General features: G+C 37.0%; 1 protein-coding gene across 2 annotated transcripts in view; it reads right to left on the bottom strand.

Annotated features, from left to right (window-relative positions):
* The window catches only part of PAM (peptidylglycine alpha-amidating monooxygenase), a 78,175-nt gene extending 54,082 nt beyond the window's left edge, over positions 1-24,093 (bottom strand). For both annotated transcript variants that reach the window (XM_009284194.2, XM_009284196.2), the window contains exons 1-6: positions 23,605-24,093; positions 22,313-22,433; positions 13,326-13,383; positions 8,238-8,325; positions 2,129-2,214; positions 385-468 (exon numbers count right to left, since the gene is read on the bottom strand). In XM_009284194.2, coding sequence (XP_009282469.1) covers positions 385-468; positions 2,129-2,214; positions 8,238-8,325; positions 13,326-13,383; positions 22,313-22,433; positions 23,605-23,696 — 529 coding nt within the window. In that variant the 5' untranslated portion in view covers positions 23,697-24,093. The remainder of the gene's footprint in view (positions 1-384; positions 469-2,128; positions 2,215-8,237; positions 8,326-13,325; positions 13,384-22,312; positions 22,434-23,604) is intronic.
* Between the last annotated feature and the right edge of the window lie 601 nt (positions 24,094-24,694).

Raw genomic sequence — 24,694 nt, forward strand, 5'->3', positions numbered from 1 at the left:
AGAAGGATCGGGGGCGGGGGGGATGTCTTATCGATGTACAAAAATACCTGAAGGGAGGGTGCAAAGAGGACAGAGCCAGGCTCTTTTCAGTGGTGCCCAGTGACAGGGCCAGAGGCAATGGGCACAAACTGAGACTGAACATCAGGAAACACTTTTCACTGTGACCGTGACCAAGCACTGGCACAGGTTGCTCAGAGAGGTTGTGGAAATAACATTCCTCCATCATTGGAAATAACCAAAAGCCACCCAGACACGGTCCTGGGCAACCAGCTGTAGGTGGCCCTGCTTGAGCGGGGGGGGATGGACCAGATGTAATATAGTAATGTAAATATTTTTGATGCTGTAACTGATATAATTTGCAGAACAAATTTCCAAAATACATACCTCTAAATGCACTAATATCGCCATAATGTACCTGGAGCACAAAAAATCTGCCACCTGTTTCTCCCCCAACTCTGAATCCAACACCTAAGAGAAGGAAAATAGATTGGTTTCAGAAACAATAAAACGTAAGATGGTTCATCACTGCTGACCATATCTAAAAACCCAAATCACTGTAATGGCTTAGAGTGAAGGTGTAGAAAATTTCACTGAGACACTGGTGAAGAAAACATTGTCCTGAAAACCACCGTCACAACACGTTCCCAAACAGACTAAGAAGCTAGGACCATAACTTAGTTACTCATGAACTTAGGCAGAGAATTCTCTCAATCCAAGAATATGAATACAGATTTGACATATATATACAACTATATATAAAAAAAACAAATCACATTTTGCCATCCTTGTAGGATTTGGTAGAACTTTCATTTCTCATACAACCTGTGAATGATACAAACTGATTATCACTGACTTACTAAGAAGACACTGAAAATGAAAAGATAAAAAGATCTGCAGTAAAATATTTTGAGATGTAAATTAATATTGTATGCAGAAAAAATCTTGTGAAAATTATGAAGCTATGTTATTTATTGACAGAAGTAAGCACAGGCACAGAAGAAAATGGAAGAATTTGAAATAATGAAATTGCAAAGTATCACCGTTACCAAAAGGGATTTCTTTAAACCAATTCTACAATGAACACTCTTCAAAAGAAGCAGAGAAAGCAATTTCTTCCTATTCGGCCAGTGAATCCCACTAGATTAAACACTGACCACAGCAAAGCCTACTTATAAATGGGACTGCAGCCTCTCTGCACAAAGGTAATATCATTATGACCCTCCCGCAAACCTTGTATTTATGGACAGCTTAGAGACAAGAAAATTATTACTAGTTGGGGTTTAACAGCAAAGCAAATACCAGGCTTCCATAGAATCCTCCAGGCAACATTTTTTTAAACTTGACATTCTGATAACCAAATCAAGTAACATTCATGCTGGTAAGTATGTAAACGGATTATTAAAAATAAACCTCCTCATGATACTGTGCACTGCTCCTGGTTATGAAAAGAGGCAGTAAAAGATAAATGAAAAAAATTTTTAGAAGTCAAGGCATGTTCAGACTGAGGCTATATAGGTGGTAGATATTTCTAGGACCCTTAGTTGTTATTAGAAAGAACGACTTCTCCCCGTCTTCCAGATGTAACACTTCAAGTAGCATAAAAAGTCATCTATCACACAAAAAATGGGTATGTAAACATGTTGCTCAACTGCATCAAAGCATCAAGAAATGAAAAGCACATAAATTTGTCAAGTATACTTAAGACCAGAAAATATTCAATGTTTAGATTGAACCTGTTTGTGCTTTCCCAAACACAAAAATATTTTAATGCAGGTTGTGTGCTACTGAAAGATATATAAATAGTACCCTTCCAATAACATATAGTAGGAAATGCAAGATTAATGCTATATAAAAATAAAGCATTATATTATGACCGTTATCTCTCCCTCAGCCTTTTTTGCCCCTACTGAAAGCCATAATGTTTACAGTAAACAGGGTGACAAAAAAACCCAAGTGTAATAGCTAGCATAATGTAGTCATAGTTTATGAGGTTGATGTTTATACAGTTTCTATCAACTAGACATAATAAAAATATTATAGGAGGTTCCTAGATATGTCAGGTGCTTAATTCCAACCTCTTCTCTCCCTTGCCCCTGTACACAAGAACTTCACATTAAAGGCACAATACCTTTGGGTAGCCTGGTGGGTGGAGCATTTCTTGCCCAAGCATACAAAATATTAGATTTGTCTTTGCATGTTCCTTCATCACAGTCCCTAAAAATATGAGGGAAGAAAACAAAAAGGAATATAATTTTTTAAATTTCAAATCAGAAAAGGGCAGGCGAATTACATGCAAAACCACTAATTTTAAGATCTATGAAGATGTTTTTGGATGTATTTTGATTAAACACAGTTCTTTTAATGTAGACTGCTTTCCCGGATATCATTAGATCCTCCATCTTCTTTTTTTTTCTCCCTCTGCCTTAAGATAGTGTTAGGCAGACAGGGTCAAAACCATACACAGTTCTGATAGTCCCTGCCAGCCTAGTAGCCAGTGATGAAAAAAATAAAGGAACCTTTTCTGAGAATGAACCATATGAAATTTTCTAGCACTATTAGCTCAAGTGTCACAAAATGACAATGGCTGCCACATTTACACAGAGGGACAGGACTCATGCACAAAGCAGAAAAAAACCCACAAGACATCAAAGCTTTAAGTCAAAATTGATATTTAAAATTAATTTAAAAATCATCGACAAAAAAAGGTGACAGGAAGCTGTATACAAGCCAACAGGTAGGAGGCACTCGTGCTCTTCCCTGTACTTAATACAAGCTCACTGCTTTAAGCTAATTTTTATTCCACTGCACAATTTCTTATTTTTCATAAACAGAAAAATCACACATACCAAAAAAAAAACCCAAGGGGCGGGGGGGGGGAAGTGTTTGCCAGGTTACAGACCACAAACAGGTCACAAACACTTACAATAACTGAGAGCTCTAGAGTTGTCCCTAGCCTCTGCAGCTAACACCTTGCAGGTGACAGTAAGGGTGGAGCGCGAAAGATGCCCAAGGACTGTTAAGCTCTAGATACCTTGAATCTGCAAGAACTGATAAACTCAGGGCACAGACACTACCATATCTGTAAAAGGCCAGTCAGACACAGGTCACACGGACAGCACAATGTGGGACCTCTTGGACCACATCCAAGAGGGCGCTGACTGCTGTATGTGGGTGTAGGCTACAGGATGATATACACAGACAAACAAACAAGGGACACTGAGGGGCTTTCCAAACACCCACCTAGAAGCCACTTCTCCCACTCAATCCTCTGTTAGGGAAAAGGGTTATTTACAGAGTGTATTTGTACCTTCTTCAGTGGCAAAGCATCGCAGCACTGAGCAGAGAGCGTAGAAGTCATTCCAGAGGTGCAGCATACATAGGTATGACTTTTAGAAAGCCTCAACCTGAAACTATTCAGACTACATCAACTGATCCAAGACAGATACAACGAAGGTTGATACTTATGCCAAGGTTTCAATCCAAAACAAAATGGTACAGCCCCTTCTCTGTTAATTATTGCTGGTAAAATGAGACCTGGGAAAATGTTTGTACACATAAAGTATGGTGTCAGTCACCTTAAATACTGGGAAAATAGAGTCTCACACAGTGTGAGGAAGAGTATAAAAGCATAAAAGACCAGGACTTTTAGTGATGCAGGCTCAGTAATGTTTCTGTTAAGGATGCCTGAGCCATATGTGCCACCTCTCAGAACAAATGACGACGATGCTTTCCAGGCTGCTCTCCCAGGGATAACCAGTTCTTCTGGCACACAGGGAAACCACCTCAGCGGGACATTACACGTTTCTGTGATCCCAGAGAGCCTTACTGCAATATAGCTGCTGCGTTTTCTTCTGACAGAAAGCATTGCCATAATCATCAGACCACCAAGAGAAAAGGGAACATGCCACGTCTCCCTTTTCATTAATTTTGCTTATAACACATATTTCTAGACCTTCACAACTACCAGTTGGGTCATTTCCCCCTTTAAACATGCCCCAATGGACAAGCAAAACTTATTTCAGGGTAAGTGAAATGTTTCACGACTAACGATTCATATAGCTGCAGGTAAAAGCTGCACAGCTTTCAACTGCTACAATCTAAAAAAACCAAAAGACTTTATGGATCTAACCAGGTATTGACCTGCACAGTTTGGAAATGCGTTGAAGAGATTGGTTAGGAGGAACAGCAGCAGAAACCACAAGCACAGTCGCAGCTTCACCACCACACCCTGGGCCAGCTAGCCTTTGTTTATACCACGGTATTTTTTAGGACCACATTAGCTAGGTAAAAAAAAACTACATAGGCTGTTCCAAACTTTCCTCCTGAGACACTGGCCGATGGAGGGGGAAGACTGCAGGGAAGAAAGATGAAATACACACATTGCTCTTTCATTATGCTTAAGAAATGGTCAACCCTCTCATTTAGCCATCAATGCTGATCTTGAAACATCAAGTTTTCAGAAAAGAACAAACCTAGAGGAGATTACAAAGAAGAGTTAAGATGAACAGATTTAAAAGCAGGAAGCTAGGTAAGAAGTCTAAATTTACAAACAAATAAAAAAAATTAAACAATCACTGAAATTCATAGCTTCTTTACATGCAAAAAATAATGAGATTCTTAACAGAATGAGTAGCACAGAATACCTTAAAAATGGATTATAACTGCATACTATACAGGATTGTACTAACAACTAATTTTGACTGTTGTCAAAATTTGGGGGGAAGGCGGGGAGGGAAGGACATGGAAATAGAGCTTACTGACTGTTTCCCAGGTGTTTGTTTTTTGCAAACCCTCCTGGACTTTCCAAATCCATTCTCCTCAATCTTAGGTAAGCTCAGGAGCTGAGTTTTTTAATGGCACTGGGTTTTTGACTGACTACCTAGGCTGAAAGCAAAATATTTCACTATGTCAGCAAGATCAGTATTTGGCTATCCTTTTAGGATATTTGCATTGTTTAGGAAAACAAAGAACTTTTTTTGTTTCTTTCTCTGTTATACTCTACTCATTGATTCTAACCAAGACTTGTAAAAAAAAGATAATTGAGGTAATTGAGTAAGAAAAAGGATGATTTTTAGTTCTTGAGCTGAATGGTGCAGAACATTCTGGGGCAGTGACAATGGTAAGAAACTACAGTCAGAAATACAAATCTTTATACTGTTCCCACTCTCCCCTAAGCAGTGAAATACAAGAACTTCATTGAACCAGTCTTGACATCTTTTGTGACCTTTACTGAACTACTGATGTCAAAAGCTTCCAAAACCATGCTCTCCTGACAACAGAAGCAGCTAGTCTGATAGAGGAATGACTGGGTGGTAATCTACAACCTGTACTTACGCATTTGTTCAGATTAGATAACTATTTAAAGTTGCCCCGCCTGATCTCTAAATAAAGGTTATTTCTATGAATCATCTCATTCATGGGAGCTCATTTCAGTGTTAGGATTGACGCAGTGCAAGACCTGTCTTGCCAGGAGACTCAGAAGTTCTGAATAATTCAACATTTTCTTTTAAATCATTCAAGTGTATTCGTGATTATCTATGGAGAATCTGAACTTTTGATGAATCAGCTCAGGCATGCTACTTAGATTTCAGCAGTTTATCAGCCGAGGCAAAACTTCTTGTCATACTGGCTGAACTGTTTTTAGGGCCAATTATGATCAACAAACAGAAGCCACTACACCTTTTTTTGGTGCACTGAGCAAAACCTGAGCAAATGAGCCCTGGGAGCCTACTTTATTTCTGTGGAAAGGCCTGGGTACTTCAAGAAGGGAGAAACACCTGTGCACCCCTTTAGCGTTTGTTCAGATAAAGATTCTACCATGTTGCAGTGAACATGTCACTCTGCAGAGCCAGCGCAGGTCCCATACCATTAGACAGCCTTTCAGAAGGCCAGGGGCATTTGCATGAATAGCATCAAAGTCACCAGAAAAGCCAGCGGGCCAGAGTGGTGTCACAGATTTTGGCTCAGTGCTGCTATGGCCACAGGGCAGCTAATCCCAACAGACTTACTTAGATGCTGTATCTTCCCCTCTCCCATTCCTCCACACTAAAAACTGGCCTGAATAAAACTTCATGCTTCAGGGAAATGAATTTTCTCCTTGCATTCTGAATGCTCCTAAACGACTGTTTTTCCATAATACACCTAGTCCACATCATGATGGTATGAAAAATAGTTCTTGACTTGATATGTTTTAATGTTCTTACAACTGATTACAAACCATCTGACTAATGTTGCCCAGAATTCTGATGAAGAAACTACAATAAAGCAAAAAATCAATGTTGGTATGCCTTAATTGAATAAAAACTGGTTATGTAAAAATGTTGACCATGTAAACAGTAAGGGAAGGATCCTTGCTAAACAAGTCTTATAGTGGTGTTCTCAAATGTCAGTTCTCAAACAACCATTCTTTCCCCTAGTAGATGGAAGAGCAAGTGAAGTCATCACTTCACAAACCAGCCTGCAGGTAACAAAAAGAATAACAAATAACGAAACAAACTAAAAAATAACAAAGAGATCTCATCATTAATACACAGTCGTCAGAATTACTTTAACAAAATTGGTTCTAGTGTTTGGAAGCCTCTAGCAAATTTAAACTAGTAGGAAAACTGCATATGAAAAATTGGAAATACCAGATTTAAATACAACACTAATTACGTGTTTCACCATTTGACATGTAGCTGCTAAGTACAGCAATCAAGAACAAAAGCAACAACGCTGCACAGACTGCCACTGGTGAGTTTTCTGCTGGGCAATCGTTCTTCTCCGGGAACAGTGATGATACAGCCAGAGGGCTCAAACTACCCGAAGCCTAGTCTCAAGCCTAGGATTTGAGTCTGATTCAGCTTTGAAGAAATTTATGACTTTCCAGCTTTTGATCGATCTCTTCATATCTGAAAGCTCAGGAACTAAACATTTCACCTACATCTTCAGAACATCAGCTAGATGTGACTTAGGCATCATCTCGTGACTTCATCTCAATGCAAGCACTTGATCAATCTCTAACAATGTAATTCTATCATGTATGGATTATTTCAAGGCTCTAATAAAACTACTTCCAGACATATGAAAACAAAACAAACTACAAGTACAATGTACTCAGTTTTAAACAGGACACTCAAGTTATAAGCTGGTTTTAAAAGGCCACAACAGGAACAGATTTATGTTGGTATGTTTTTCACATTAAACTATTCAAAAAGTATTTTCTAACATATAAGATACAATAAACAGAACACAGAAAAGCTGTCTGCTGGGAAAAGAAATCAATAGAAATTCTGTGCTTTCATAGTTTTACTTTTGTCTGAACTTCTTAAGCATCTGCTTTTCTTGCAAGACGATTACAGCATTTTCAATATTAGAACTGTTGGTTGATAGGTAGAAGGGAGATAAAACTTTTGACGAAAGTTTGTTTTATGTTCAAAATATTGATCATCTCCCAAAAACATGCAGAGATTATTTGAAATGCTAAAATAATATTTTTTGTGGAAAATATATTATACTATACTATTATCTCTAAATTCCAGCTCTGGTTACCTTTTTGGCAAATACTTAAAAGATAAATTGTGATTACACAACTCTATCAGAAAATCTGTATTAAAATTGTTCCACAGATCAGAATAAGCCACATAAGCTTTGCAGGGTCAGCAAAACTACCTTGAAAACTACTGTCTCTTGAAAACCTGGAGAAAACTTGCAAAATTACTGGACAGACCATTAATTCCTGCCCACCTTCACATTCTCGTACACTTTGGTTCCCCACACCTGTTTTAGTGGCATTGAAAGCTTCCCTCTGCCCTCACTGCTTTGACATTTTGAAGGGCAAGTCAACTACCAAACCACTTGACAGAGAGAATCTTCTTCAGCTTACCCTTCACTCAGTTTCCTTCTGGACACCTGATATAATACTTCTTCATACACAGAAAAGCAGCCAACTATAGAGGAAGCCTAGATTTCTTGGTACCCAATGGCACCCTCCCCACTATAGCTCCTGTCTGCTCCTCAGAGACACTCAATTAGTCATGAAGAATCAGAAAACAGATCTTTTTCTCCACCTTACAGAGGAGTTAGTTAAAAAAAAAATAAACACTTCAAGTGTGGAAAGACTAGAATGTTTTAAATTTCTTCTTCCTTCCAAATTTTTCTACTTTTCCAAGAAATTGCAACACTGGAAAAGGTTTATGTGGAAGCAATTAACACAAGAAAAGTTAGGTACAAAAACAAAAGCAAGTTGCAACTCTTACCAGTAATTTTCGGTAGAAGAGGGTTCATTACATCCGAAGAGTAACATGTGATGGACAGTGTCCATGCTGGCATGAGGCTTAAAGTCAACTGAAAAACAAAATGATGAAACAAATAAGCTATCCTTACTCTCACCATAAATTACATAAGAGCATTTTGTACCATTTTTTCTCTGTAATACTAGAAACAAGGCATGTATGTCCCCACTCATTTATTTACCTTCTGCATTCCACTTACAAGCTTTCCTTGAATTCCCATTCAACAGCCTCCCAAGCTAAAACACTGTACCTCACTTTGTCATTAAGAAAAAGAAATTCCAAGTTCCCACTCAAAACTGCTGTATTTTTTCCCCAAAAGTTAAATATGACACTTAGTAAACACATCAATGTATCCCAAATCACAAAATTTTACTGTAACCAGTTTAATTTCAATCCAGCTTTGAAATTTGCACTTGTGATTTAATGTAACATTAAGTTACAGTTAAGAGCAAATAACATCTTATCCATTAGTTGAAGCGATATCTTCTTCCAATACTGCACCTGGTTTACATTTTTGCTGCATCTTTCTTGGGACAACAGTTCCAAGACAGTATTATGATTTATTCTCACTAATATGTCAAACTCTTTAGAATGGAAAACAAGATTTGTCTAAAGTCAACACAATCTCATTGTCCAAATATTTCTCATTATTAGAAACTTAGATGAAGGTGAATGATCAGCACTCAACTGTCTGTTCTTTATCCCGTGCCACAAAAAACCCACTGTTTTTGCTTCTCAAACGTTGGTGATCCTGTTTAGTATAGGAAAAAGGTTACCAACATCACGCTGTAGTAATATTGACCATGAAGGTACAACGATGGCATTTCTAGAAATAAAGCAAGCTACATTGTTTAACTTCATTTATTACTACTGAAATGATGTGTCAGATGCAGGGAATGCAATGGAATTTTTCTTCACGTAAGACGGAGAAGGACTTCGGAGGGTTTTTAACTTTATTCTACAGCAGAAATTCCAAAACCAAGTCACTCCTGCCCTTACATGTACATAGACACTAAGGAGCCTTCAAGTAAGTGTCTTTTAGCTCTTGTAAGAGTCTTAACATGGGCAGATGGTGAAGCTGCAAACCACTGAAACACTATTCTGCTCCCAAAGTTTGTGGATTTATCTGCACTCTCAACTCAGTATTTTAACATGCGGCTGAGGCAGGGTTCCTGAAGTGAATGTTGATGTGGATTATTGTCCCAGTTTCATGAGGGGAAAAAAATTAATCAAATAGCTTCTAACCCTATTTTTGGAGCCAAGGTCTGTTGTGAAAAGGTGAGGAAAGATTGCCAAAAGTTAAGGCATGCAAGTCAAATTCTAGCTTGAAGACATAAGGCATGCCGTCAGATTGTAAGGAAATCCCAAAGCTGAGGGCTTGGTTTGGGAACTGAGATGCACCCACATGCCCTGGGAAGGTATTTTGAGTATCACATATGAGTTCAGAAGTGCTAAACTTGCCAGCGTGATTAAAGTCCAAAGACTACATAACATTTTTTTTTTTTCTGACAAGCAAGTTCTACTTATGCCATAGCTAAAAAACTAATCTGCATTACAGAAAGACCTTTTGTATTGATGTTTTTATCAGTAACAATTAGTAGTGAAATTACGGTTAACTCTCGCACGGGACAGAGAATGTGTCATTTTATGTGGACTTCCTACCTTAGTTTTCAGGTGTTTCAGGTGTTTTAGGCTGCTGTTACAAATTTAAGTGAGAGACTAAATTTCTGAAGGAGTTTATAAGCAGTTCACAGATGTGAAATTTAATGAACTTTATTGCCGAACTTGATACCTGTACAAAACATGCTGTAAGTAACACCTAAAGGACAGCCTTCAATAAAGGTAAAATTAAAGGTTAGTAATAGAAAATAATGCACCACAGTTAACAAAGCAAAATCAGATTTCTGTGTGAGCCGCTTGCACACACTATTTTAGCTCACATATCTCATCATTGCTTCTGAAGGAAGAGTTGAAAAACGTCTCAGTCTGCCTGTAAGCTTAAGAGAGCTTGTTGTTGTACAGTTGGTTACTCTGTTCCAGTATAGTTATTTACTTAGCAGCACACCCAGGCTTATACCAGTCTTCCAAACAGACAAAAAGCCATTTAAAAAATCCTATGTTGTAAAAGCCATACAAATTAGCATAAGATTCAAGCCAAATGCAGTACCCGTCACTACCGAATGCTTAAGCAATATCAAACAAAAGCCTTATATTCCTAGTTGAAAGCCTCCACATTTTACAATAATGAACAGAAGATTACTCAATAGTTAAATATTTTTTATGTATGGAGAAGTGCTACAAAATGATTATCAAAATAACAGTAACAGTTTTGGTATATATACTAAATCTGAATAAAGTCTGACTTACTTTCCTGACCAAGTACTAATTTGAATTATGAACTCCAGGAGAAACAGGAATGAAGAGAACATAACATCAGTTCAACCTGAACAGTGTCTAGTTAAGCTATGTATTTGAAAAAATAATTTCTAAGAAGTTCATCTTTACAAATAACAATTCAATGATATAAAGTTGATACGCTTTTTTTTTTAAAAAATTGCTGTTTTCTCTATAAAGACATTTATCAACATACCAGTGTCCACAGTTTGGCAGATTAGGGAGACATTAGAGGCCTTCAATACAGTGAAGTCATCATTACTTGCCGATAGGGAAGTTTATATATGTCATACTAGACTAACAAACCCACAGCGTCTCAGAGTCATGTATGGACAAAAAGTAAAAAATCATCTACTTATTTCAGTTTGTGTGGCTGAAAGTAATAGGCCCCATCCCATTTCTACAGCACAATCTGACAGATAGGGACTTACCATGAGTCAGTAAGAAAAAGACACATTTATTTACTGGTCACCCATATATCACAAAGTAAAACAGTAATTAATGAAAGCTAATTACACCATTTATTTGCAATGCAATGAAGGCAGATTCTGCTTAAACCATAAAAATGTAGACACTATGCTTTTAAAAAGAAGTATTTCATTCTCTGTGTGTCAATTTTCTATGCTTATTTAAGCAACACAAAATACGTGCATGCAAGTAAGTTAATAATTAGCTTCACAACACTTAACGGTATAAAGAAATACTGAAGGAAGAACTCCACTAAGCATGTCATTTCTTAGATGATGATATCTATTGTAAAAATCTCTTTCCTGCGAAGAAGATTTAATTTGCTATTCAGGTATTTTACAAGATAGGTCAGTTTGCATTCCTTCTATTCTCTACAGTTGGATATGTTTGAGTCTAGTCTTTCCAATGATTAGGCAATTTCTGTTGATTGTGAAGACTCCAATCTGACAAATCTTTTCCACTGAAAACACTTTCCAGTGACTTTACTGAAGCAAGATGGAACTGATCACATGCTTAAGATTGACCACATGCCTATCGATTTTGGTGGAAGGGACCAAAGAGAAAAAAAAAGCAAGCAATTTTGTTTTATTTTCAAGGCTTCCAAATGTAAGAGGTTGTAAGCAATGCTATCATGGGAAAACTTTTATGTTCACAGAACAAGGTTTGGTTTTTTTAAAAATTTGCTCATCAAGTTCCTCTTGCTCTTCAAAGCTCCACCTGACAACTAGAATGGTTTCTTTGCCCAGACCTTATACTGTTTTGTAATGACATGTACTCAAGCACAATGATCATTAGAAAGGTGACCAAATCCTATAAAAATCTGGTGAAGAACATGCAAACACCTAAAACCCAAAAGTTTCTCAGTCTTCAGAGAAAAAAATGGATTGCCTTGCATGATTCACATTAAGACTTTGCATAAATACCACTTTTAAGCAAATTCCTTTAGTAGGTCTTTTTAAACATATACACAACTGAAAGAAGTTTATGTGGCTTTAACTCATGTAAACACCAAATGACAGAACTAAATGTGCAGCAATCTAATAAAGAATTGAACTATGCAATTTTGCAACTCAGTGAAGCACTAAATAAAAACTGCTTAAGCAGCAGGTTAGTAGTATGCCTTTCTATGAATCACTTGAAAGCAGAAGAGTCTATTGCATGCACTGCACAGCAAGTATAGTTTATCAGAGAATGAACACTCATTCCCTTTTATGCTCATTTTTCTTTCTGGGGTCAAACTCACAGCCAAAATGTGAGGTCAGGTTCTGACATCTTTACCAAACAATACAGAGAAAGCAGTGAAGAAAATTTACTCAATTTTTTTAGTTACTATAATACAACATGAAAATCTAAACAAAATACTCTATTTCTGAAGGATTTCCATGAGGAAATCCACATGGAACAACAGTCTCATAATAACACTACAACAAAAACTACATGGGATTCCGACCATATTTATTGTAAATGCAGATATCCTAAAATGCAAAAAAAGAGTAAAGGAAGAAAAATATAGACATTTTAACTTCCATTGTTTTCTTTTATTTCAGCTTATAGTATGTTCTGATAGTGAAACTATCTTCAGCCAAACCAACAAGCCTTCTCTCTACCTGAACAACTGTATGTTCACAAGCAAGGCAAAACGAAATTAAAAGTACCTCAAAGACCTTCTGAGCAGATGGTGTTGTTTTGCCGATCTATATGATCTCAGCATTTGTACACTGTCACAGTATTTCCTATTTGTCTGCCATCTTATTCATGCCACGACATTTTAAAAAAAAAAAAAAAAAGAGGGGAGAGGGTTTGGTTACTGCAACCAACACTGACTGTAAGTGCAAAGGATTTACAGTCTGTACCAGCAGGTAAATAAACAGTCTGCTCAGTGGAGCAGAATTAAGTATCCAGCCAGAGACAGAAAGCCGATACTTTACAAATGGGGCTGTTTGGTACTGACTGCCAGAGGCATCTGCATGCAGCTCCTTAACTGCTATTACTCATGAATCTCTCCAGATACAGTTTGTTATCTTGACTCTAAGTAGCTCTCTCTAGCTTGTTTCTGTATTAGCCATGATGAATGCATTTTGGAAACTCTGACAACCAAAGATTAAGTCAATATGATTCAAAGAAAAAAAAGAAAAAGCTGAGGTTCTTCAAAATGGCTTGGTTAGGTTCTTCCAGTCAACCAATACTCACCTACATAGGCTTCATCATCCACTGGCAGGGGTACTGACATGCAGAGGTAGGTATCAGACTATTAAAAGACAAAAGGACAGAAATTACCTTTAAATTGGGACTATTTAGAATGAAAAGAATAGAAACAAAGCATCAAAATTCTCTACACTTTCTGAAGATGAATGTGGGAATACTAAACAAACTAATATATAAAAATTATATACTTATCAGCCTTAGCACTGAATTTATTTGCAGTGGTTAAGAAACAATGCCCCCTCCTTGCCCGCTAAAAATTTGAAGGGGTAACAGTACCCTCTCGATGTCCAAATAAACAGCATGAATCAATGACTGTGCTACATAAAGTGAAAAGAATTATTGAGCTTCTGATTCATTGTGTTCTTGGTATGCACTACTTTCTCAGTATTTATAAACTTACTATAACCTAAGAATCAATGGCACTTGAGTGGGGGGGGAGGTGCTGATCTCCTCTCTCTGGTGACCAGCAACAGGACATGAGAAAATGGAATGAAGCTGCGTCAGGGGAAGTTCAGATCGGACATTAGGAAAAGGTTCTTCAATGAGAGGGTGGTCGGTCACTGGAACAGGCTCCCCAGGGAAGTAGTCACGGCACCAAGCCTGTCAGAGTTCAAGGAGCACCTGGACGATGCTCTTAGTCATATGGTTTAGTTTTAGGTAGTCCTGTGAAGAGCAGGGAGTTGGACTCCATGATCCTTATGGGTCCCTTCCAACTTGAGATATTCCATGATTCTGTGACTTCATAGTTAAATAGATTTCTGCCTATAGCAAGATTCTGTGCTTCATAGTTAAATAGATTTCTGCCTATAGCAATATTTCATCCTATTCCAAGATATATATAACTGGACCACAAAGTGCTGTGCCATTGTAGCAGCAATCATAGAAATACATTTATTTTTGATTCATGCACCTAATCCTATTATGATCAATTAAAATATTCTTCCCTGGGCATTCTAACAAACAACACATGTCCTTTAAAACAACGAAGACAATCAATTAAAAAAGAAACAATTCGATATGTGATTTTCTTGCTTAAGCATTGTAAAGGACTAACATGTTCCTGGAGCAATTGGATGAACAATCTGCACAAGAAACAATGGGCAGAAAACTTATCAAGAATGCCCTCTTCATAATGCCACAGTTGCCTTTGTTGCCTAGAAGACTTTTGATTTGAGTTTAAAATGCTCAGTGTTTAAGCCTTGGAAGTATTCCTGGATTAAAATATGAACCAATTAAAATGCAAACACAGTAAACTCAGAGCAATGCCACAAACAAAATCCAAGTTTTCCATCTACAATCACCTTGGATAACTATGAAAGAACTTGCAATATAAAACGAAGTCCTTGAGATCAGTAAAACCTAAATATGGCAACCCTACTGAAAGGAAGGCTCTTACTTTGTACATCAAAAAAACAGTCAGTAAATCATTGGAACAGCACAAAATTACATTTTTTAAATGCATATGAACTACACAAACGAAAAATCAAGTCAGCCTCATCTTTGTAAGCTAGATGAAGGGCAGGTCCTACAAAAGCATCACCTAGAAAAAACACGACCTGCTTTACTGAGAGATTTGGCCAAAGATGATGTAGGGTATCTAGTTTACTATTTTAAGAAATAAATTCATTGCCATGGTTTATTTACATGTAACAGAGATTAGGCTATAAGGTCAGCAATGTGGCTATTGGGTTGATAGCTACACTATTAACTATTTTAGACCTTTTTTTCCAACTTTTAAGGCTGTGTAAGAAAGGAAAGATGTCAGCTACTGGAATTTCACTACACCCACGAACACAAAAACTGACAGGACTTTCATAAAGACTGCACTAAACAGATGAAATAAAATTCCTGCTATGAAAAACTTCAAACCTAATTTGAAAGAAGACACCACAAATAGGTGTAAACAATCAAATGCAACTGAGAAGGAAGGACAGGTACAATGGTGATTAAAAATATGTGATTACACAAAGCAGTGATGTGCACAGATAAGAAACCATTTTTGGTGTTTTTGCTAGAAGGATGAACAAAGGTCAGCTGAGACAACTGACATGAATGTCTTTGTGTTCTCTGGTTATATGCATTTACAGAATGAGCATACTAAAGCCTTCTAGAAATTGAAAAGGAAATATTCTACCTCTTCTCTTTAACCTGGGTTCAGAAGTAGATTTTTTTAAAAAACCCTTCATTTAGAACGTTATACCCAAACTTTGGAAGTCAATGGCAGCAATGCTTCACATTGTAGTAGAAACAAACAGTAGATTCTTTGTCTTTAAACACAAATTGAATTTAGAAACAGTGTGGACTAAAAATAAGGATGACGTATCTTTTGAAAGTATCATTTACCCAATTAAGAATTAAATTAGTTAAGAAGAGAGTATTAGGACTTACTATGGATGCAATGGCTGAGATTTTATAACGTGTCATAACATCTACAAAGATTATTAGAAGTCTAGATTTACTTGTATTTTTGGCTCTTTCTTTTTTTAATCGAAGACTGTTAACTGGAAATTATAGATGTATTAAAATGGTACTGTGCTACTCATTTATCTGAGCTGTTGCAGAACTCGGTTCACACCTCCCTGACTCAGTGTTATAACACATCTACAAGTAGCAACTGTCCCAGATAAACATTCTTCTTCCATGTTCTTTTGTCATCTGTCTTCACTACCAATGTATTCTACATTGTACAGTTTAGATATATGCTCTTAGGTAATCTGATGTGCCTTTAGGATTTTAATCTTAAAACACAGCACAGTTTTTTAAGAGAAAAAAAAAGAAACAAAAATTAATGAGGCCCACTGCTTTGGAGAAGAAACAGGGTGGGGAAGAAGAAAGGGAATAGTCAAAGATTTTACTTCCCATCTGTTTGTTATTGTTTATATTGCGTTACATTAGTCATCTTCAGATTGTCCTCCAAAGTAATCTGAAGCGACTCCATTCCATTAACAAGATATCCTGGCCAGCAGTTACTTTAGCATGACAAGCCTACAGATGATCAGTACAGTCAAAGCATTGAATTGTTAAAATTCCATACTGCTCACGGTGTAGTTTCATATCCCTTACCCCTTCCTACTGTTCCACCCTACTACCCCACATTGTTTTTAAAACATTTATCTCCTCTTCTTCTCTATCAAAATGTATTTTTCAAAAGCCAGGAAACAAATCCACAAAACTACCCTAAATACAACCTTTTTCAAAATGCTTCCAATAACTTTTTAAAAGGAAAGAAGCATATTTGGAAAAAAAAAAAATTCCAAGATTATCTATGGGTTAAAAATAATTTGACAAATTCATGACACAAAGAACTATCACTATCTATTAAATATGATAGTCTGGACTAAAACGCCAAGCCAGCAACCTCTCATTATTACTGTAAACAGGGAGGGTATGTTCTAGTTTTTGCATTACTACTCTCCTATCATACCTCTTATGGTCTTTCCATAAATAACTCCTATTAGGTATAGTCAGAGAAAAGATCGCTTGGCCAAATGGATAATGCAGTCAATCAATGTGGTCATTCTGAAGTCTTTACCATTACTGGCATAAAAACTCGACCTGGCATAGTCACAAGGGTTTTCCATTTTGTTTCTGACGTACAAGCCAGGTTGTATTTAGCTAATAAGATAAAATGAGCAAATGAAAAAACAGCTATTGGATTCAACAAAACAGATTCTGGTTGCTTATCTCCAATTGTCAATGTTCCAGACTTCAAACACAAGAATAGCAGGAACATCCTGACACTAAAGCATTACAAAAGGCACACTGCAGAATCCACAGTAATTCTGTCCTGTTTTCTCTACCTCACTGTAAGTAGGGCTGTGAGTGTGAGCATGCACATTTGATCCATCTTCAAAAGAAAATGATTATGTAGACTTCAACTTGCATAAGAAACAAGCAGGGGGGGGGAAAAGTGAGATTGCTCCACTGTGCACAACCCCATCAATTCAGATGTGTCCAAAAAAAGTGAAAAGACGAGACGAATAGAATTTTCAAAGTGCAACAGGCTGCCTTTTGAAAGCAGACTGGGGAGGGGGGGGGAGAGAAAAGCCCCACGTTTTTCCATCCCATCTCCTGCCCCCCCCCTCTTTTCTTTAAAGGAAGAATCTTTGTTTTTAATAAGGGTCATTACTGACTAATAATTGCATCACTTCTCATAAATCTCTGGTATTGATATTCACTGGGCCAGGGTCCAGATTCATATAAGTAACTAAATTCTACTTTTTCACAATTTCACCCTAAGTAATAACCAAGTCATTCACACAACTTTCTCCAGAGTCTAAGCAAGTCTTGGGGAATCTTAGGTCAAGATCTCAACTTGGTTGTCGTAGCAATAGTAAAGAAAGAGGTGCCAGTAATTCATGGGTATCCGAATGATCAAATTTCCTTCTTGTTTTATGTATTTTTATCTGGTATGCTATACCCAAGCAAACTGGAGATGAGAAGAAAGATTTTAAATGAAGACTTCAAACTGAGAAACTAAAGTTACGAAATTGAATATGCAGGTATTACGAGTCACTGCTGACCTACTGGTAGAAGCTCAAGATAAGCAGTTTAGTTTCAAAAAAAAAAAAAAAAGACTTGCAAAATCCATTAGACAACAACCCCTCCACACTAACAATATCCCACCAAATAATGACATCTTTTACCACTTTTTGTGCCTTTAGCAATATTTATGTTTTCAAGTGTACACTTAAGCCAATGCTGTACCAAAATTAATTTACCAATGAAAAGTTTGTTCAGCATAAAGCATGGTAGTAATTAATTAAAAAACCCAAATTATTACTAATCCATTAGACAACAACCCCTCCACACTAACAATATCCCACCAAATAATGACATCTTTTACCACTTTTTGTGCCTTTAGCAATATTTATGTTTTCAAGTGTACACTTAAGCCAATGCTGTACCAAAATTAATTTACCAATGAAAAGTTTGTTCAGCATAAAGCATGGTAGTAATTAATTAAAAAACCCAAATTATTACTTATGAACAAAATTACTGGAGAGACAGTATTAATTGCACTATAATTTTTTACCATTATTTCTTATTTGATTTATAGCAAACACAGATATTCACAGCAGCAAAACCATGTTACCAGTAGAGTAAACATGTTTACCCTGCATTCTTAATAATGCTTTCACAAAACAGCCTTCGATTTGCTTAACAACATTGGGTTTTGTATCTGAAATTTAGAGTTTTCAAAATAAGCTGATCCCATCCCTTCCCCCAAGATAAAACATACTGCTTCCCATTTAAATAATAAGTCCTAACATACTATTAATTTACTGTGCAGAGTGATAATTTTCTTATAATTATCTTAAGTATAAAGAGTGATTATAGAATTTTTCCCTCAGAACTGAAAAAGCCCTTTGGTCTTCCTCTCCACAGCTCTTAGATGTCCTCCACCCTTCAGCATAACACACAAAAATTACTCTTCACATGACATATTAGTTGCATTTTTCCCTACTGTGCAATTGGAATAATTATTAAGAAAAACAGAGTATTTAAGTACTGCAGATATTGTTTCCCCCACTTATGAGAGGTGGTACTGTTCAAAAGCACCAACGAATATAAACCACATTTATTAACCGAGCTGCAAAACCATTCTACCTCACTGATTTCCAGATTTGTATTGTTTGAATACACACTTCAGTGCCCCTATTCATAAGGAGCGCTCTGAACAGTTTCACGTGAATGTTCATGTTTGGCGCTTGTGCCAGAAGAATGCACAACTTGGGGGCAGATCTGCACAGTTAGCGCACTCCTAAGCTGCATAAGGAGTCAGTTCTCATTGATTCACTCACGGGGCAGCTGCAGCTACAGAATGTAAGGCAACCCGCCCTGCCCCAACCCTCCAAAGTCACTACAAGTCTAGTAACTCACTGGAAAAAAACGTAGGGTTTTTGCCAACCTTTCCCACAGCCTTGACAACACAAGATATACATGAATTGAATTTTATGCAACTAACCTAGCAGTACAAGGACAGACGTTAAACTTGGCTCCAGCCATTTGCAAATCATTCCACCAAGAATTTTATCACCTTCACTATTATAAGCTGCTACTATGCAGATGATACAAAATCATTTGGGGTTTCTTTGCCCTCCTCCTCCTGTTTGGAAATGTGTACATATTTCCTCCATGAACCAGGTACATATTTCACAGAGTTTAAGCTGTATGTTAGCTATATGCCCCTACACTAAGAGAATTCAATGACTCCTACAGTAAGCATTCCAAAACAACAATGTGAATGCTCATAATCTAGGTACAACCTTACTGGTAGTACCAAAAATTCATCTCAATTTCAGGGAATACAGGCAGATGGTTAGACTTCTTGGAATCCCAAGAGATTTACTTTCAGTATCCGTTTTCAACAAGAATTATCCAGGAAGCTGGAGTATCAAGGACTTTGGAAAATAAAATTAAATACGATTGCCTACAGTGATGCTATGGAAGAACTCAGCTCAGCAGAAGTTCCCTTTCTTTTTCGAGCTTGGAGATATTCTTGACTAAACAACCAGTGACTCCAGCCCTTCCAGAACAATTCTTCCATTACATGAACCTTCTGATTGTATGTCTACTGCAGGTCACACTTGTCATAAATTGTAAACAAAGAACTGGTTAGTTCCATCTTTCTGTTAGCTAGTTGTGACTCTAGATAAGAAATGTGACTGTCATGTGTGCGTACCACCAAGAGAGAAGGATGCCAGAAGAATTCAGTTTGTGAAGTCTCCTGAAAGTACTAATATGTGGCCAAACAGTGAATTCAGAATTCGTAACAATCCAGTTGAAACAAAATTTTCTTTTCACAAAAAATGCATGACAAAGAAGAGATAGCATAGAACATACTGGTGTTGCTCTAAAGATACTCTTCTGTTCTCTAGATTTAACTCGTTCACATCTTCTCCACTAACTTCTGCTCTTCCTCCTTGTTTTTTTCATTTATTTCCTTTCTCACCTTTCCCACATAAATTGTTATGCTTGAGAACTCAGAAACTGCAATTAGTCATAACCAAAATAGCGATACACCTCCAGAAAGCCCTTAATAAAGCATTTTAGAAATTGCACTTGTCCTCTTACTCTTTGGTTTATTTGCAGATAGACCCTGGAAGCAGAAACCTTTATATCGGAGTCACAGAATACCTCAAGTTGGAAGGGACCCAAAAGGATCATCGAGTCCAACTCCTAACTTACGCTCTTATATAAACATCAGTATGGACAACATGAACTCACAGCAGATCCATGGTCACTAAACACGTATTGGCCCAGTTAGGACCAAGAGGTACATGAAGAAGATAGTGAGCTAGTAAGAAGCCACTACAGAAGAATTTCCTCTCTAAAGAGGATTCTTCCCTTCCATGTTCTTTCTGCCACAAAAATGAACTAACCACTAGAACTACGAAGCTGTTGGTTATCTCCTCCTGTGAACTGCAAGAAAACGAAGATTGCCTTTTCTGCCATTGCTTCTTGCCGAGTATATCAGCGCTGAACTTGTCTAAATGGGAAGCAAGTTTCCTGTACAGGTAGTGTGGGACACTGTGGAAGGTGGAAGGGAAATGAAGAAAACGGCATGTGAGACTGAGAGAGTAAAATAAAAGTTAGACTTGAAAGTATATAAGGCTAGTTATTGATTATTTTCACTTACCTTTTTAGGAATTAACTTGGCAAGTTGCTTTCTGTTGCTGTCTTCCCCTGTCCCTCCCCCAAATCTACACTAGACAGTAGCATTTCAGTTTATTGTGTACATAAAGGCTGTTGGCTATAGGTACACATGAATGTGAAAAGTATTATGTCCTCCCTATTAACTATCACAGCCTTTTGTTGCTAGTGTTGGGTTTTGGTGTTCTTTTTTTTAATAGGAATCTGAAGTGACTGACCCCTTCGTATGTGTTTCCTAGCTCTTCAACTAATGACTCCTCAGGTAAAATCAATAAAATGTAGTTACGAATGTGCACCTGGATGAACTGAGAGTACTTTTCACTCTTTCTGAAAGATAAGTTTAATATTTTGCTGCAGACAAATAAGATCTAGTAGAAACTATATTTCTGTTTCACACCCGCTGGAATGACTCCATTTGCTCCAAATTACATGTTCCAGAGGGGTGCTCCCCAATAACTGAAAACCTCATTTTCCCTTCAGTATTTTTTGAAAGTGCTATCTGCAACAATGAGTCACCATCTACTGCAGCACAACATCCTGCTCTTTCCAAGCATCTGCAGCCCTCTAAGAGAGATGTGGGGTCTTTCAATGACATATATAATTCCCTGCATTGCCTCGCTGAGAAAAAAAAACCCATTAATCATTGTTTATCTTGCTTAATGAAAATACATGTGAAAATGACAGTAGAATTTCAGACGTTTATATGAATCTTAAAAATGTTAATGCTAATGTTAAAAATCTTAATTATTGTCTTCATTTTTACTCACTTTGGCTCAGTAGAAGATAAGCAACTTCAAACCCGAAAGAGTATACCATTATAACTTCTTTATAGTAGCTTTCCTGGAGTATTTTAAGGGTTTAAAATACTGGGTCAAAAGTATTACCCTTATAAAATGCTTTTTGGTGGTTTTCTCCCAGCTTGCCAAAGTTGCAGCAATGTTCAATTTAATGTAACTAAATTCACTGAGACGTCACCTGAGATTTGGTGTAAACTGCAACTCTAAATAAATGTATGCCTTACTAACACAGCTGGAAATATTTCACTTTAATAAAACTCGTATTTTTTGTTTTAATAAACTTCAGCAATTCAGGGTATGAAATCAACATTTTACAAATAAAATTGATCAGATGAAAAGATTTTTCTCTTATTTGAGATTACTTTTCTGTTTCCAACTTTTCTCTGGACATACATATATCTATGAAAGTCACTGGTTTTTTTGTTCATTGTATGAGAGTGATATTGTAGGCAAGGCTTTATTTTCCTAGCTTATAAAAAAAAGAGCAAGTGGCAAAAAGAAAAACTACATTTCTCTCACCTGCTTTGGCATCACCCCAGGCATGCGAATGTCCAGTGCAAAATCTGACAGACCAAGTGAAATCACCGGCTGGTCGCTTCCAAGGCATTCACTGGAAAAAGGTCTGGCAGTATCTTTATACCTTAAAGAGAAGGAGCAAAGATTTTTAAAAATATTGATTTTTGTTATGTCTTTCTAAAAAGAACGGTCTTCAGAACTAATAAAGAAGTTTGACAATGCTGAGTAGCTCCAGGAGTGATCTGGAAATTTCACTCCTTCATGAGCTGAGGAAAACATCTTAGTTATCAAGCACTTACTGAAGTAGTTCGTCTGAGCAATCACAGAGACTAGTTTGGAAAACATTAGCTGAAAACGTAACCTGTCATCTCATCTAAATAATTGTCTGAGGTACGTGGATGTACAGATAGAGAATTAATTCAGTAGAAAATGTCAAGAACTGTTAATCATTCACAACAGTTTTGGGTTTTTTTTAAGACTATGTACCTGATGTATAATTCAATACAGATTAAATTTAAATAATGTGTAAAGGGAAATTTTTAATTCCAACACCACAACATTTATAGCAACTCCTATTATAAGTAGCAAAGTAAAACAGTGAGTTTTAAAACTTCACATGAATATCAAGGCCTGTATTGAATGCAATGTATAAACAAATTGTAAAAACATGTAGATCACTGTAAGGAACTAAATGATAAGACATCTGAAATATGATGCAACACTGATAGAAATTTTGAATATGTATATTCACGTGTATATATATAAATATAAAAGTGACATGGTAACTTGGTAACTACAGTGTCCAATATACCTCACAAACAGTAAAACACTTTTTTGGAGAGCTAAGAGGCTACTTCTTTTGTCCACACCACATTGAAATTTACCTATGCAATTTTGCATTCAAAACCCCCAAAATTTCCCAGGATTGCCCAGTTCTAAGCTACTCGATGCTTTCTTGTTAAAACATCATTTTATACTGCAAACTAACTCGAGCAGCTGAAATATATTTACTCCCTGTGTAATACACCTGTGGCGTTATCTAAAAAGTTCTATTAATTGTTGTTTTGTTATCCTAAACTCACATTTCATAGACCAACCTACGGATAAAACAAGACTTTCTGTCTTCAATATGACAAGAGTGCCATTTCAAAAATGCAGAAAGAAAATTCAGAGCAAGTGAGCAAAACCGAACAAATACCATACACATTTTTATCTAGGACATGATTTTTCATACTTCCGTAATATCATAAGTGATTGCATGCATTCAACACATAAGGTCTTCCTGCATAACCCACCTCTTGAAGACAGAAAGTGGGCTTCTGAAACCCAAACAGATGTTTTGAAAAACAAGAAACAGTATTAGGAGGTTGTTAACGAGGCCAGCCATGTCCACCCTGCTGTTCCTGGCCCGATTCAGGGAGCAGAAAAAGTGCAGTGCAGTTCTATGGGCTGTGATCCTTGCAATTAGGCAGCAGCAGCAGTATCAATTCACTGCTTCATTATTATGTGCTCTGTGGGCATCCTCCAGCTTCTGACAGACCATCTGTCTTGGAAGGTGATGCGCTGTAAATCAGGAAGGTGGATGATGCTATGTTGTCTTTATTATTAGCTGTAAAAATCTGTTGAAGAATCTTCCCTTGCAGATAAATGACACTGTACTTCTGTCCACTTAAGGAGCTGAGAAGAAGTAGCACTCCTGCTGCTTTCTCCCCAGGTTGTGCAGTTAAATCTGCACGTTACTTATCAATCCACAGTGGCAGAGACTCCAAGTGGTGTCGCAGAAACCAGCGTCAGTCATCCTTCAGAACCTGTAAAAATAGAAGCAGATAAAGGATGACTAACACATTACAGCATTAGTTCTCAGCAAATCCCTGTTGAGGCATTTTAATACATTAGTACATTCTTTCACAAGCTTTAGCCCAACCCAGTGAAGATTGCACCAAGTCTGTTGATTCCTCCTTTTCCTCCCCTCCCACCCATACAGGGTCAGAAACCGACACGTTTCATATTGATATACAAAATGCACTCTCGAACACATCTTACATGATAGGAAGAAATACAAAAAAATCCTCAATATGCAAAAGGCAAAGCATAGAGCATTTCACACATAGAAACACTAGTATAATGTGTTCTACAACCAGCAAAAAAAAAGCCAAACACTGACATGGCAAGAATCAAGGTTTGTAAATTTTATCAACTATGACTAAATGTTTCTGCACATGTTGCAGGCTGGGAGAATATTTTACTTTTAACACAACCTGTAATACACCATTATGTCATTAAGGTATCTGTTTCTTATGTACTTCAGTTACTTTTTATATCCATTTCAGAAAATTGACACTTACTTGACACTTACAAATTATTTTTAAATACTGCAACAAGAAC

This window comes from Aptenodytes forsteri, unplaced genomic scaffold (assembly GCF_000699145.1).
Source record: "Aptenodytes forsteri isolate BGI_AS27 unplaced genomic scaffold, ASM69914v1 Scaffold69, whole genome shotgun sequence".
NCBI classification, from domain to species: Eukaryota; Metazoa; Chordata; class Aves; order Sphenisciformes; family Spheniscidae; genus Aptenodytes; species Aptenodytes forsteri.